Below are 12,642 nucleotides of genomic sequence, written 5' to 3'. Positions count from 1 at the left end.
CTAAAGCCATTGTGAGTTTCTAGAAACGGCTATTTTAGATGACAACGCCTTGCCCATAAAGCACTTTTGCACAAAAGCATTAAGTCTTCACAGGGAATCGTCAGGTTCACGCCACCAACAGATACACCCAAGAAAAAGACAGTGAGGATTTAAAGCTTTAAAAAGTGACTTCCGTCCTCGATTATATGTCTGTGGCAGTCATGCAACATCAGCTCCAGAAACACTCACAGATGGAAATTATATGAAAGATACCAACTAAAATGACCTGCATGTCACATCACAGCAATTGTCAAGGTTGGTTTGGGTGGATGGAGAAACCTTGGCATTTAATTTGAATATTGGGGATATTCAAATTAAATGACCCATCATACCACTGATCAGCTCTACCAAACTTGGATGTCTTTTTCCAGTAATAAACAAACACTGTTAAGTTGTTTTGATTGATACTGTGAAGCAGCTTTGATACAATCTGTATTGTGAAAAGCGCTATATAAATATATTTGACTTGACTTGACTTGGGAGGAACCAAAACTCAACAGGGCGAGACCATCTTTCCCTGACACACATTCAGACCAAAATATATTAATTGTTAAATGAATTAAAAGTATTAAAGTTGGGATGAACCAAAAGCACAGGTGCAGCTGAGGTGGAGACGACTCTAGCATATATAAGTCTGATGGGTCACAGTACAGAAGGACAGTGAAGACTGAGGAACATCCGAAGACAACAAAACATCCAATAACAAAACATCTGGTAAGAGTCATTTTAATACGGTTCCTCCAGCAGTTTGATTGCAGGTTGTGTTCAAACTGGTAGGGAATGCCTTGCTGGTCATTGTGACTGCAACAAATATACAGTATAGTTCATTTGGGGTCAGTAAGATTTTTGAATGTTTTTGAATGAAGTCTATTCTGCTCACCGAGGCTGCATTTATTTAATCAAAAATACAGTAAAAACAGTAATATTGTGAAATATTATTACAATTTGAAATTGGTGTTTGCTATGTGAATATATTGTAAAATGTGATTTATTCCTGTGATCAAAGCTGAATGTTCAGCATCATTACTCCAGTCTTCAGTGTCACATGATCCTTCAGAAATCACTCTAATATGATGATTTGATGCTCAAGAAACATTTCTGATTATTATCAGTGTTGCATATTCTTATGGAAACTGTTATACTTTTTTATGGAAACTGAATTCTCAGGATTCTTTGATGAATAGAAAGCCCAAAAGAACAGTATTTATTTAAAATATAATTTTTTCCAGATTATAAATGTCTTTACTGTTGCTTTAATCGATATAATCAGCCGTGATGCATTGTTTAAAGCACTTTTTTTTTTTTGCATGATCAGCATAAAATAAAGAGTCGTTTTAATGCGCTTCTGTGCAACCGAATTAACACAACTGACTGAAAAGAAGCTTCCCATTTATCTCTGCGTTTCACCTCCAGATATCAGAGATGAAGAGCGTTCTCTCAGTGAAGATGTTGGCGGCGTTGGCTCTGGTTCTGCTGGTGTCCAGTGCGACTGAGGGACGGATTCTCAGGAAATGTGAGCTGAAGAAGCAGCTCGAGGAGGCTCAGATTCAGGTGATTAGAGCCATGGGAGACAAAATGACCGTGGATGATCTCATCGCTAGACGTGAGTAACAGATTCCCTTCTCTATCCATATATTTATGTCACATGATGTGCAGATAAAAGGTTGATCAGCCTCACACCCTTTATTCCTTTGTTCTGTGGCAGTTGTCTGCAAGGCCAATGCCTCGGGCTTCAACACCAGCTTTGTCAAAGCCATCGCCGCCAAGCCTAAAGAGAACGAGATCCACTCTTTTGGGCATCAAAAGCGGCGGCCCGTCTGGCAGCTGTACGGTGTGTTTCAGCTCAGTGATCAGCAGGCCTGTGATTCTGGCATGATGCCATCGCTCAATGTCTGCAAAATGAGCTGCTCTGGTGAGAAAATACCACACCAATCATAACACTATCCTAAACAATGATTTGTGAATTTCTGGACTCAAAAACTGGCAGATTCCTATGGCTCTCTAAGCATTCACAGTGAGCCAGTTTGAATAAGGTTTTGACTCTTTTCTGTTTCCTCCAATAGCTTTGATTGACGATGACGTCACAGATGACATCGCCTGCCTGAAGGCCGTGATTGGCAGCATGTAAGTAGCACACACACACTATGATCTCATTTCATGCACTGAAAAACATTTTGTGTAGGATTTACTTTGAAATTGATTTCACTCAGAAATTGCTAAATTTTTTACACATAATTACAAAGAAATGGCAACTAACACATTCTGCAGTAGACAGACTGAAATGGTATTTTCTGGTAAAACTACTCCAATAATCTTTGTTTTGATTACAACTACAAATAAAAAGCATTTTTGACAGTGTAGTTACTGGATGGCAATAGGGCAAAAGCGCATGCGAAGGAAAAGTTAAGTCTAAGGCCTGTATGCAAATATATAAACGTTCAATATGTTTTATTACATAACATGTTTTCTTTCTTCACAGTAAACCTAAACCCAAAAACGCCTCTGATATCACTCTTCCACTTGTAACGTAAGTTGAAAATAATCAAATTTCTTATCCTTTATATATGCAAAAAGAAGTCTGCAGAAGTCTCTTTTTTTCACAATAGTCTGCGAGATTATTTTTGCATATAGGCCTATATATTATTTATAATTTTGCAAACATGTAAACCCAGTGCTGTTTAATCGATTAGTCGCATTTAAATTAGTAAATATATATATGTCTGTGTGTGTGTATATATATATATATATATATATTATTAATCTAATTATTTACCTCAAGTATAAAGGCTTAAGAAGTAAAATCAGTTTTTTTTGTGTGTGTGTTACAGGTTGAACACTATTTTGGTGAAGGAGTGTCGCTTTGTGGTTCCCTCTCGTTATTTCGCTGAGTGTCTGACAGCAACAACACCAATTGCTGATTGATTTCACTAAGTGAAACAACAGTGTGTACTCTTCTGACCTGCTGTAAAACTGTAGATTTGTACCAGTGATTTACAAAATCAATATATGTATATACTGACTACCATTGCCTACAATATCGCTGCATGATTTCTGTCAATCTAAAAACAAAACAGTCCGATGTTCCCATGGCAACTGCTTTGATTCAATGTTAATGAGGTCACTATGAAGGTGGTGGGACCAGTGTGTGTTTAAACCATAGACTGTAAAAAAAGATGGACTACGGAAAGGAGAGTGCGTTATGCCTTCGTTCTCTTCCATTGGTGAGAACTGAAGCCGCCAGTGTCCCGATAAAGAGAGCATAAGTCCCTTCCCTTCCGGTCGACCACCATGGGACCTTATTTCGGAAAAATATTATATGGTAGTCAATGGCGAAAGGCAACAAATATTTTGATCTCGTTTGAATTGTGCCCTGAATTACACATATGATGTTTGTCAATTTAAAAGATACATTTTAAAGTGAAGAAAGTCGCAGTTTGATGTAAAACTGTTGAGGTATAAGACTGTGAAAATACGTAATTACAAAGACTACAAACCCCAAAGGCGCACATTTTCTCTCAATGAATGAAGCTAACTTTACTGAAGCTACGTCTGTCATTTTTTCAATAGTCCTACGTTATAATCGTAACGTTACGCCGTCATGCCTGAGTGTTTTGTACCAGACTGCACACACACGAGCAGCGGATCTTGCTCGTTGTTTCGCTTCCCGGGAGATGTAGTTCATGGAGCGATTTTCACATAAAACTAAATGTTACTCTTCTGTTTTATGACAAACTGCGACTCTTGACTTTCAGAATTATCTTTTAAATTGACAAACATCATATGTGTAATTCAGGGCACAGTTCAGACGGAATAAAAAGATAAGTTGTCTCTCGCCATTGACTACCATACATATTTTTTCTGAAATAAGGTCCCATGAGCCGGAAACGGAGGGGAGGGACTTAGGCTCTCTATGGTGCTGACATCTTGGGACTTGAGTCTGCGCAGTAGTGATCTCGGGACCAGACATGCGGTAGTGAGCCGGAAGTAAAGCCGTGAAATCAAACCCCGCCCTCACTCTCGCAGAATGCACTCTCCCTGCACTTATTTTAAGTGGCCTATGTCTGCTCCGTTCCTCCGTTCTGCTCCAATATTGATGTCTGTTGATTGCAGTATGACAAGAGGCTTGTTAAAATAAAGTAAATACAATCTCCTCATTCCTCCGAAAATCCTGAAAAAAAGTCCGTTGGTGCTTCAGTGACTACTTCGCTCAGAGAACCTGTCAAGCATGACGTTACTGTCACGTTTTGCTGATAAGAACCCAAGTGCAGACAGTACTTTCACAAAACACGGTTTATTTACAAACGGAAAACAAGGACCCACGATGGGGCAAACGACCATAGATAAACGGAACTAGAAACTTGACGATGACAAACAGTAACTCTGACAATAACTAGACTTGACAATAAATATGCTGAACTCACAGACAGATTACAAAGCTCACAGAACCGGATGATAACAACACGAACAAGCCATGAGAAACAAACACAGGGATCTTACATAGGACACATAATCACAAGGGTACAGGTGACACTGATGAATATCAATACTGATGAGAGAACAAGGGGTGTGGTAAGGACACATAATCACAAGTCACAGGTGACACTGATAAAACATTAACTGACAAGGAAATGAGGTAAAGACACAAGACAATGCAAACACATAGCCCAAAACAACCGGCCATGTGCTTGCACACAAAACAAGAGACAAGTACATGACAGTTACACCACCGTTTTTATAGCATCACGTAACGAACTAAAAACAAATTTATTTTAAAAACAGACACTTGAACTTACATCAGCATTAGGGATGGGCGATATGGCCTAAAATCCATATTGCGATATACACTGCAGCCTCTTGCAATAACGATATATATCACGGTATATAAATTATAATAGAACCATTTCAGATCAGGTTAAATAGAATATAAGGAAAGCCAAACTGCTAAAAATATATATTTTTAAAGAAACGTACATAGTTTTGAGAACATTTATTATGCAAAACTGTAATAATACAACATAATGTTGCAAATAAATAAAATTGAAGTACACTAGCTGCAGAGACTTTAAGAGTGAGAAAAGACAAATGTGAGTTTTTCAAGCAGTCAGTTGAATATATTGGTCATGTGATCGATGCTGATGGACTGCACAAGGCACCTTCAAAAGTAAGAGCCATATGTAAAGTATGCGGTTCGTTTTGGCAGTGGTGGAGGAAGTACTGAATCTCAGTACTTAAGTAAAAGTACAAATAACCAGAGACATATTTACTTTAGTAAAAGTAGAAGTACCACAATGACAACCCTACTTAAGTACCTGATTTTAAATGTACTTTACAGTAAGTATTAAAAGTAAAAGTACTTGCATAACAATTTGTTCTCTTAATGTCTATATTCTAATGATTAATAAAACAGTTAATTCTAACTCATTCAACCTAATACTCAATGATGTTCAATATGATGGAAAAGCAGTTATATTTTAAGTTTTTGTCACCATTTCTGAACAAGCTTGCAATTAGGCAATATACACATCAAGCTTAGGCCTACTATATACCCTTACGGGTGTCCTGTAAAGAGCACATTCAGGACTTTTCAGAGATACCAAATGTTTGGAGGTTTCACCATGAAAACAACTTCTCCTTGGTCTTTAAAAATGTCTGACATTAATTTAGTGATCAAATGTAGCATTCTTATGGAAATATGATAATATAGTGTAATTATAATATAAATTGGACTACTTTTCAAATTGTATTTCATAAAACAACATCTCAGGAAAATGTTAAGGGGTTTAAAAAAAAAAACTTTCTGTTACAGAACAGGGCATTGATTTCAAACGTGTCCACTGTAGAGGACATCAGGACTAAAATCATGTTTATCAGGCATTCTGGGAGACACAACAAGTGAATATGGAAATAAATTATACATCAATATTCCTATGAAATGTTAGATATTATTATTAAAATGTTGCCAATTATTACTCCAATTATTACCCTTTATTCTTTCATTAAATGTTGCTCCCAGAACACATTAATGTGCAAATTAGATACAGTGTATAGATACATTGCATTGAATGGGAATATTAACTTATGGCCATTTTACCCACATATTGCAAAAAGTAAAATGGTGTATCAATTCATTCCATTATTTCTTTCATAACATAGTTGAGAATAATCTTTATACAAATTTTGGTTGAAAAAATCCTGAAACCCCAAAATGTATTGGTGATTGAAAAAAAAATCCCATTGGTTTTGCCTATACATATAATTTCATGTCATTTTATTTTTTAAACAACTTAGTCCTGGCGTCCACAGAGGACATAGCATAACGTATGAATAAAATATTATTTTATATATATGTTTTTTTACCATTTGTTTATTGTGCTCTAAACAGTGTGATGACATAGAAAAAAACTAAATTCAAAAAACTTTTTTTTTCTGGGTCTCAGGAGGATATGACGGCGTTTGGCTGTAAACGCGATTCATTTAAGGCGTAATTCTGAACCTCTTGGCTTGCCATACTAATCCTAACCAAACGTATAATACACACGCACCCCACATCACTACTAAACCTACCAATGCGTTTCCTATGCATGTAAAAACTAATTTTCGCGTATAAATTGCACGATAAACACACTGCGTGCTATAGAGACGCATTTAGTGTGACCGGGTTGATATATCTAGGCAACCAAACTTCACTGGTGAGACAGAAAGGGCGATGAACGGACGGTCAGGATGACGTTTTGACAGGGGGAAAACTGATCAGAAAATGTAACGAAAATGTAACAGAACGTTGTAGAAATGTAGTGGAGTAGAAAGTATAATAATTGTTGCAAAATGTAACGAAGTAAAAGTAAAAAGTATGCACTATTGATTCTACTTAAGTAAAGTATAGATACGTGAAAAATTTACTTAAGTAAAGTAACGAAGTATTTGTACTTCGTTACATTCCACCACTGCGTTTTGGGGAATATGTATTCAATAATTAATAATTCATAATTAATAATTATTCATACGGGTTTGAACCAGATACTTATACATGTTAAATCGCCCAACGAGGGGGATCATCTGTTACCTGCATCTGCATTCATATCTATCGGATTTTAACCACAAGGGATTATGATCAACCACAGATGTACAGATATTTTACAGACAGGTTAAAATTAGCTCAATTGTCAGCGTTGTGTTATAAATTTGAGAGAATCCTCATTCTAGGGGACTTCAACATACACATTGACGAAAATGACTGTGTGATGGCAAAGGACTTCCTATTTTTATTAGACTGTTTTAATCTTAAACAGTTTATCAGCGGCCCTACACATAATAAAGGTCATACATTAGACCTTGTGATTGCAAACGAAGCAATTATATCACAGCAGTGTTCAGTTGATATTGGTCTCTCTGATCATCTGGCAATCTTTTTTAATATGGAACTGCCTCTTCCTTCTATGTCTTCCTCACACTCTGTTCAGTTCCGTAAATGGAAATCAATTAATCCGTCAGATTTTGCAGACTCTGTTGTTTCCTCTCTTAGTGGTCTTCCGTCAGCTCCTCAGGAAGATAAGATTTTAGACTTGAATACTGTTCTTGCCTCTAATTTAGATTATTTTGCTCCCTTGAAGTCACGCAGGGTTTCTTTTACTCGTTCTGCCCCTTGGTATAATGACGACCTGCGCTTTAGGAAAGCAGCTTGCCGTAAATTGGAGCGTAAGTGGCGTGACTCGGGCCTGAATGTATTTTATCAAGCCTGGAAAGATCACCTGGGGGAATATAGATCTGCAATTGATTCTGCCAGATCTGTTTATTTTTCCCAGATAATAGATAATAATCTAAGTAATCCAAGGCATCTCTTTCATACTATAAACAGACTTCTTACAGTTAGTGTTGGTACCTCTCTGCCTGTTTCAAATCAGGTGTGTAATGATTTTCTTAATTTTTTTAGCTCCAAAATTGACAATGTTTATAAAATTATTCATGCTATACCTGTTTCCTCTTCTGTACTATGCTTGCCTAGTTTCGCTGGCACATCCTTTACTACCTTTTCTGAAGTTGACTCTGAGCTGCTCACTAGGGTGGTATCATGTATGAAAGTTACCACTTGCTTACTTGATCCCCTCCCTACAAGCCTGTTTAAATCTTGTTTTGACTCTTTGTGCCCTGTTGTTCTTGGCATTGTCAATGAATCTTTGTGTACTGGTGTTGTCCCAGCAGCATTGAAAACTGCTGCTGTAACGCCTGTTCCGAAGAAGCATGGTGCAGATTTGGATAACTTAAATCATTTTCGCCCTATATCAAATCTTCCATTTCTGGCAAAAATTTTTGGAACGTGTTGTGGCTTTGCAGCTACACAGTCATCTCACAGTTAATAATCTTTTTGAGCCCCTTCAGTCTGGTTTTCGGAAATTTCATAGTACTGAGACAGCCTTGGTTAAGGTCACCAATGATCTGTTAATAGCCTCAGATTCTGGTTCTCTTTCTATTCTTATTCTTCTTGATCTTAGTGCCGCTTTTGATACTGTTAATCACAATCTTTTACTCAACCGTCTGGAAACTATCTTTGGTGTTTCTGAAACCGTTTTAACCTGGTTTAGATCTTACCTCTCTGATCGTAAACAGTTTGTTTGTATGAGTGGTTTTCGGTCTGAGATCGGCTCTGTCTGTACGGGTGTTCCTCAAGGTTCAATTCTAGGGCCCTTACTTTTTAGCATTTACATATTTCCACTCGGACTGCTACTAAGATCACTTGGGCTTAATTATCACTGTTATGCAGATGACACTCAGATTTATATTCACTCTAAGCCTGGTCAAAATCTGGATGTTCCTTTTTTAACACATTGTATTTCTGAGATAAAAACATGGATGTCCCAAAATTTCCTGTGTCTCAATAGTGATAAGACTGAGCTCTTGCTTATTGGCACTCCTCATCAGCTTCGAAAGGCTGGTTCACTAATTTTAAACATAAATGGCTCTGATTTGGAGGCACAGACTAAATTAAAAAACTTGGGAGTTATATTTGATTCTAGTCTGTCCTTTGACTCTCATGTGCGGTACATTGTTAAGAACTCTTTTTTTCATCTCAGAAATATTGCTAGACTCCGCTCTATGTTATCCCTCTCAGTGACTGAAAGGCTTATTAATACTTTTGTTTTTTCTCGCATTGACTACTGCAATGCACTTCTTGCTGGGGTTCCTAAAACCACACTGAACAAATTACAATGTGTACAAAATTCTGCTGCTAGGATCTTGACTGGAAGCAGGAGAAATGAGCATATTACACCGATTTTAAAGTCTTTGCACTGGCTCCCGGTCAGGTTCCGAGTTGATTTTAAAATCCTTATGCTCACATATAAGGCACTGCATGGTCTGGCACCTCAGTATCTGTCTGCGCTTTTAACTTTATACACACCCAAGCGTAATTTACGCTCCTCACAAGCTGGTCTATTGGCAGTCCCACAGACTCGGTTGCGTACTGTAGGGGATAGGGCTTTCTCATCCTATGCTCCTAGGCTTTGGAATGCACTCCCTCCTAATATCAGAGATGCACAGTCTTTAAGTATTTTCAAATCTCTTTTAAAAACGCATTGTTTTAGGTTAGCTTTTCCTTGACTTTTATTTTACTTTGTTTATTTTTATTATTATTATTATCATTATTATTATTATTATTATTTTTTTTTTTTTTTTTTTTTTTTTTTTTCTGAGTGTTGTATTTTAATGTTGTATTTTAATTTGGCTTGTTCTATTATGTAAAGCGCCTTGAGAAGCTGCTTTAAAGGCGCTATATAAGAATAAAGTTATTATTATTATTATTATATTATAATATTTGTGGGGATTAATTTATGATCGAATCTGCTTGTCCCGCAAGCCTGATCATTCGATCTCCATCAAACCTCACAAAATTCTTACTTTATAGACTTTCAAAGCTGTTCCCCTGGCCACGAAGTTCAGCTTTTCTGATCTATAACGACATCTTTTGAGTATCAATAAATTTGTAAAGCCAGTAGCTTTGACCGGAACATTAAAGGGACTTGGATACGAGCAAAACACAACAGAATCAATCAATGTATATAATGAATTTAATAATTGAGTACACTACGTATACGGTTACTAACGTTACAGGAATAAAATGTATATACAGACAGTAACACAACGACAATGAACAAAACACTAAAAGGATCTGAGAGTGAAAGAAACAGGGAGAGAGTGAGAGAGAGAGAGTCTGGAAGGATCAGTGGCAAAATTACAGACCTCAAGAGACAACACGGAAAGACTGTGGGCCCTATTTTAATGATCTGAAACGCAAGTGTCAAAGCGCAAGTAACTTTGTAGGCAGATCCCGGCGCTGTTGCTATTTTCCCGGCGGGATAAATGCCTCTTGTGCCTGGCGCAAATCTAAAAGGGGTTGGTCTGAAGTAGCTTCATTATTCATAGGTGTGGTTTGGGCGTAACGTGAAATAAACCAATCAGAGCGTCATCTCACATTCCCTTTAAGAGCAGGCGCGCTTGTTCTAAAGCGAATTCCTATTATAACGGCGGATTTACCAGGCGCGCGCCAGGAGCGGTTCACAGCCGAGGAGAGCAACGTTCTCGTCAGGGCCGTAAAACACAGAGAAGTGACATTGGGGATGGAGAAACCCACCCAAATTAACTTCTGTTAAACAGACGTATGATAATTTGGGTAAATGTGTAAGCTACATGTATGCTTTTATCATAAATTGTCTATCTATCTATCTATCTATCTATCTATCTATCTATCTATCTATCTATCTATCTATCTATCTATCGTAATAATGTATGATTTGCAAAAATGAAAACTGCGGCTTAGATGAGAGAATCAAAGTGTATGCGCGTTGTGCACACGCTACATTGATTATGGCCAAGCATGCCCCCTTAAAATAGCATAATGAACAACGCGCAACGCGCCACTGACTTTAGACTAGTTTTTTTCTGGTCAGTGGCGCATTTTTTTTATAGAACAGCAAAATAGCATGAGGGAAAGTTTGCGCCGGAACACGCCTCCTCTTTGCGCTGAACCGCCCCGGGGAGCGCAAGTGTATTTCTTAGTTAACCGACGTGTGTCTGTGGAGGGAAAAGCCCGCTTTGCGCGGGTGCAAAATAGGAATGATACATGCGTCAGTGTACAAAGTCATTTGCGTCGAGTGCAAGATAGGGCCCACAGTCTTAATGCTCTAACATCTCGGTAACTCAAATATACTTGCATGGTTCTCATGTGTCTGAGCGTGTGTGAGCGGCTGATCTTTGTGTCCCGTTGAAGCGTCACGTGGTTGCAGCTGGTCCGAGGAGCGCGCACGTCTGGCGTTGGAGCGTCACGTGGTGTGCGGGTGTGTCCGGAGAGCGCGCAATTTCAAAGGCTTAAAAGGTCTTTGACGTAAAGTTACCAAAGGAATAATTCAGACTGAGTTCATTTTCCTTTGTGGAAGTGAACAGAGTCGAATACAGAAAACAAAACTCAACAAAACAAAACAAAGAACAGAAAAGATCCCCGGGGCGGATGTACGGAGGTTACATCTGATCGAATGAGGTAAGAGAAGGCAAGAGTCAAGCGCGCGTCACATGATGGAGGAAGAGGTAGGAGAGTAAGAGCGAGAGAGATTGGAGGTTCAGTTCTCTTAAAGGAACTGAAATCCACGCCTCTCTGGAGCGAACTGGCCAATGACATGCACCAAAGCTTTTGGCGGCAGAATTCCCTTTGTCTTGTCGAAGCTTGATTTATGACAGTGTCAGAATTGGTCCTTCCTATCCCAAAAAGCTGGTGCACATAGAATCACACACTTTACTGTAATCTTCTGTATCTGACCAAATCAATTTGACCAAGAGAATTAAAACGGTACCAAACAAAACATGTACAAATAATAGGAATACAAAGATACATCTTTCTGAATAATTACACATACTTATGTTTCATTTAATACTACGATCACAGATATCCCACTATGACGTGGGCAAGCACGTCCACTTAAAAACATCTCAACTATATCTCGGCAAAGTCTTTATATGATGAGTTTAATGAAAGATTCATGTGTGTGTGTGTTTTTGAATCTGCGTGCATTGGGGGGGGGGGGGGGATGTGGAATTCCTTTGAAGCTTGAGCCACAGTCGTAAAGTGTTCTGATGAATCTTGTAGGACATTTGATATGTTTAATATGTCAGTCCATTGGGTGTTTAAGAGAAAGAACCTTCAAGATTTCTTATAACACCCCTGCGTCACAAAAATAGCAAGATGTAATGTAAATCAACAAACGGGGAACGAAGATTGGAGTTTATCGAGACTAAACATGCTACACAGTGATTCCTGTTTCTCATAGTATGCAAGTCATGTCTCAAATATTAACCCATTAGAATTTACAAGGACACCCAGACCAAGCAACATAAAGGAAAATCATGAGATGGAACATTAGATACATGTATCAAATGGTTATATATATATATATATAGGATTACACAGGGTTCATTTCTCCTTCTCAGCAAGAATTAGGAGAAATCACACTCTCTGGGACATTCCAAGGGGGTAATAAAACTCAGTCTTGTAAGAGAACACCCCATTATGTGTGTGTGTCTGTGTGTGAGTCTTTGTGTGTGTGTGTGTGTGTGTGTGTG

General features: G+C 38.0%; 1 protein-coding gene across 1 annotated transcript; it reads left to right on the top strand.

Annotated features, from left to right (window-relative positions):
* The first annotated feature begins 584 nt into the window (after nt 1-584).
* On the top strand, nt 585-2,961 carry LOC130070052 (lysozyme C-like). Its single transcript, XM_056234329.1, has 6 exons — nt 585-753; nt 1,453-1,642; nt 1,745-1,951; nt 2,103-2,163; nt 2,519-2,566; nt 2,868-2,961. Exons 2-6 carry the CDS (start codon nt 1,462-1,464, stop codon nt 2,959-2,961), a joined length of 591 nt encoding a protein of 196 aa, XP_056090304.1. The 5' UTR covers nt 585-753; nt 1,453-1,461.
* The last annotated feature ends 9,681 nt before the right edge of the window (nt 2,962-12,642 follow it).

The sequence above is a fragment of the Rhinichthys klamathensis genome, unplaced genomic scaffold (assembly GCF_029890125.1).
Source record: "Rhinichthys klamathensis goyatoka isolate OS25496 unplaced genomic scaffold, OSU_Roscu_1.1 h1tg000393l_1, whole genome shotgun sequence".
NCBI classification, from domain to species: domain Eukaryota; kingdom Metazoa; phylum Chordata; class Actinopteri; order Cypriniformes; family Leuciscidae; genus Rhinichthys; species Rhinichthys klamathensis.
Note: the sequence above shows the minus strand (reverse complement) of the source record. Positions and strands in the feature narration are given on the sequence as shown.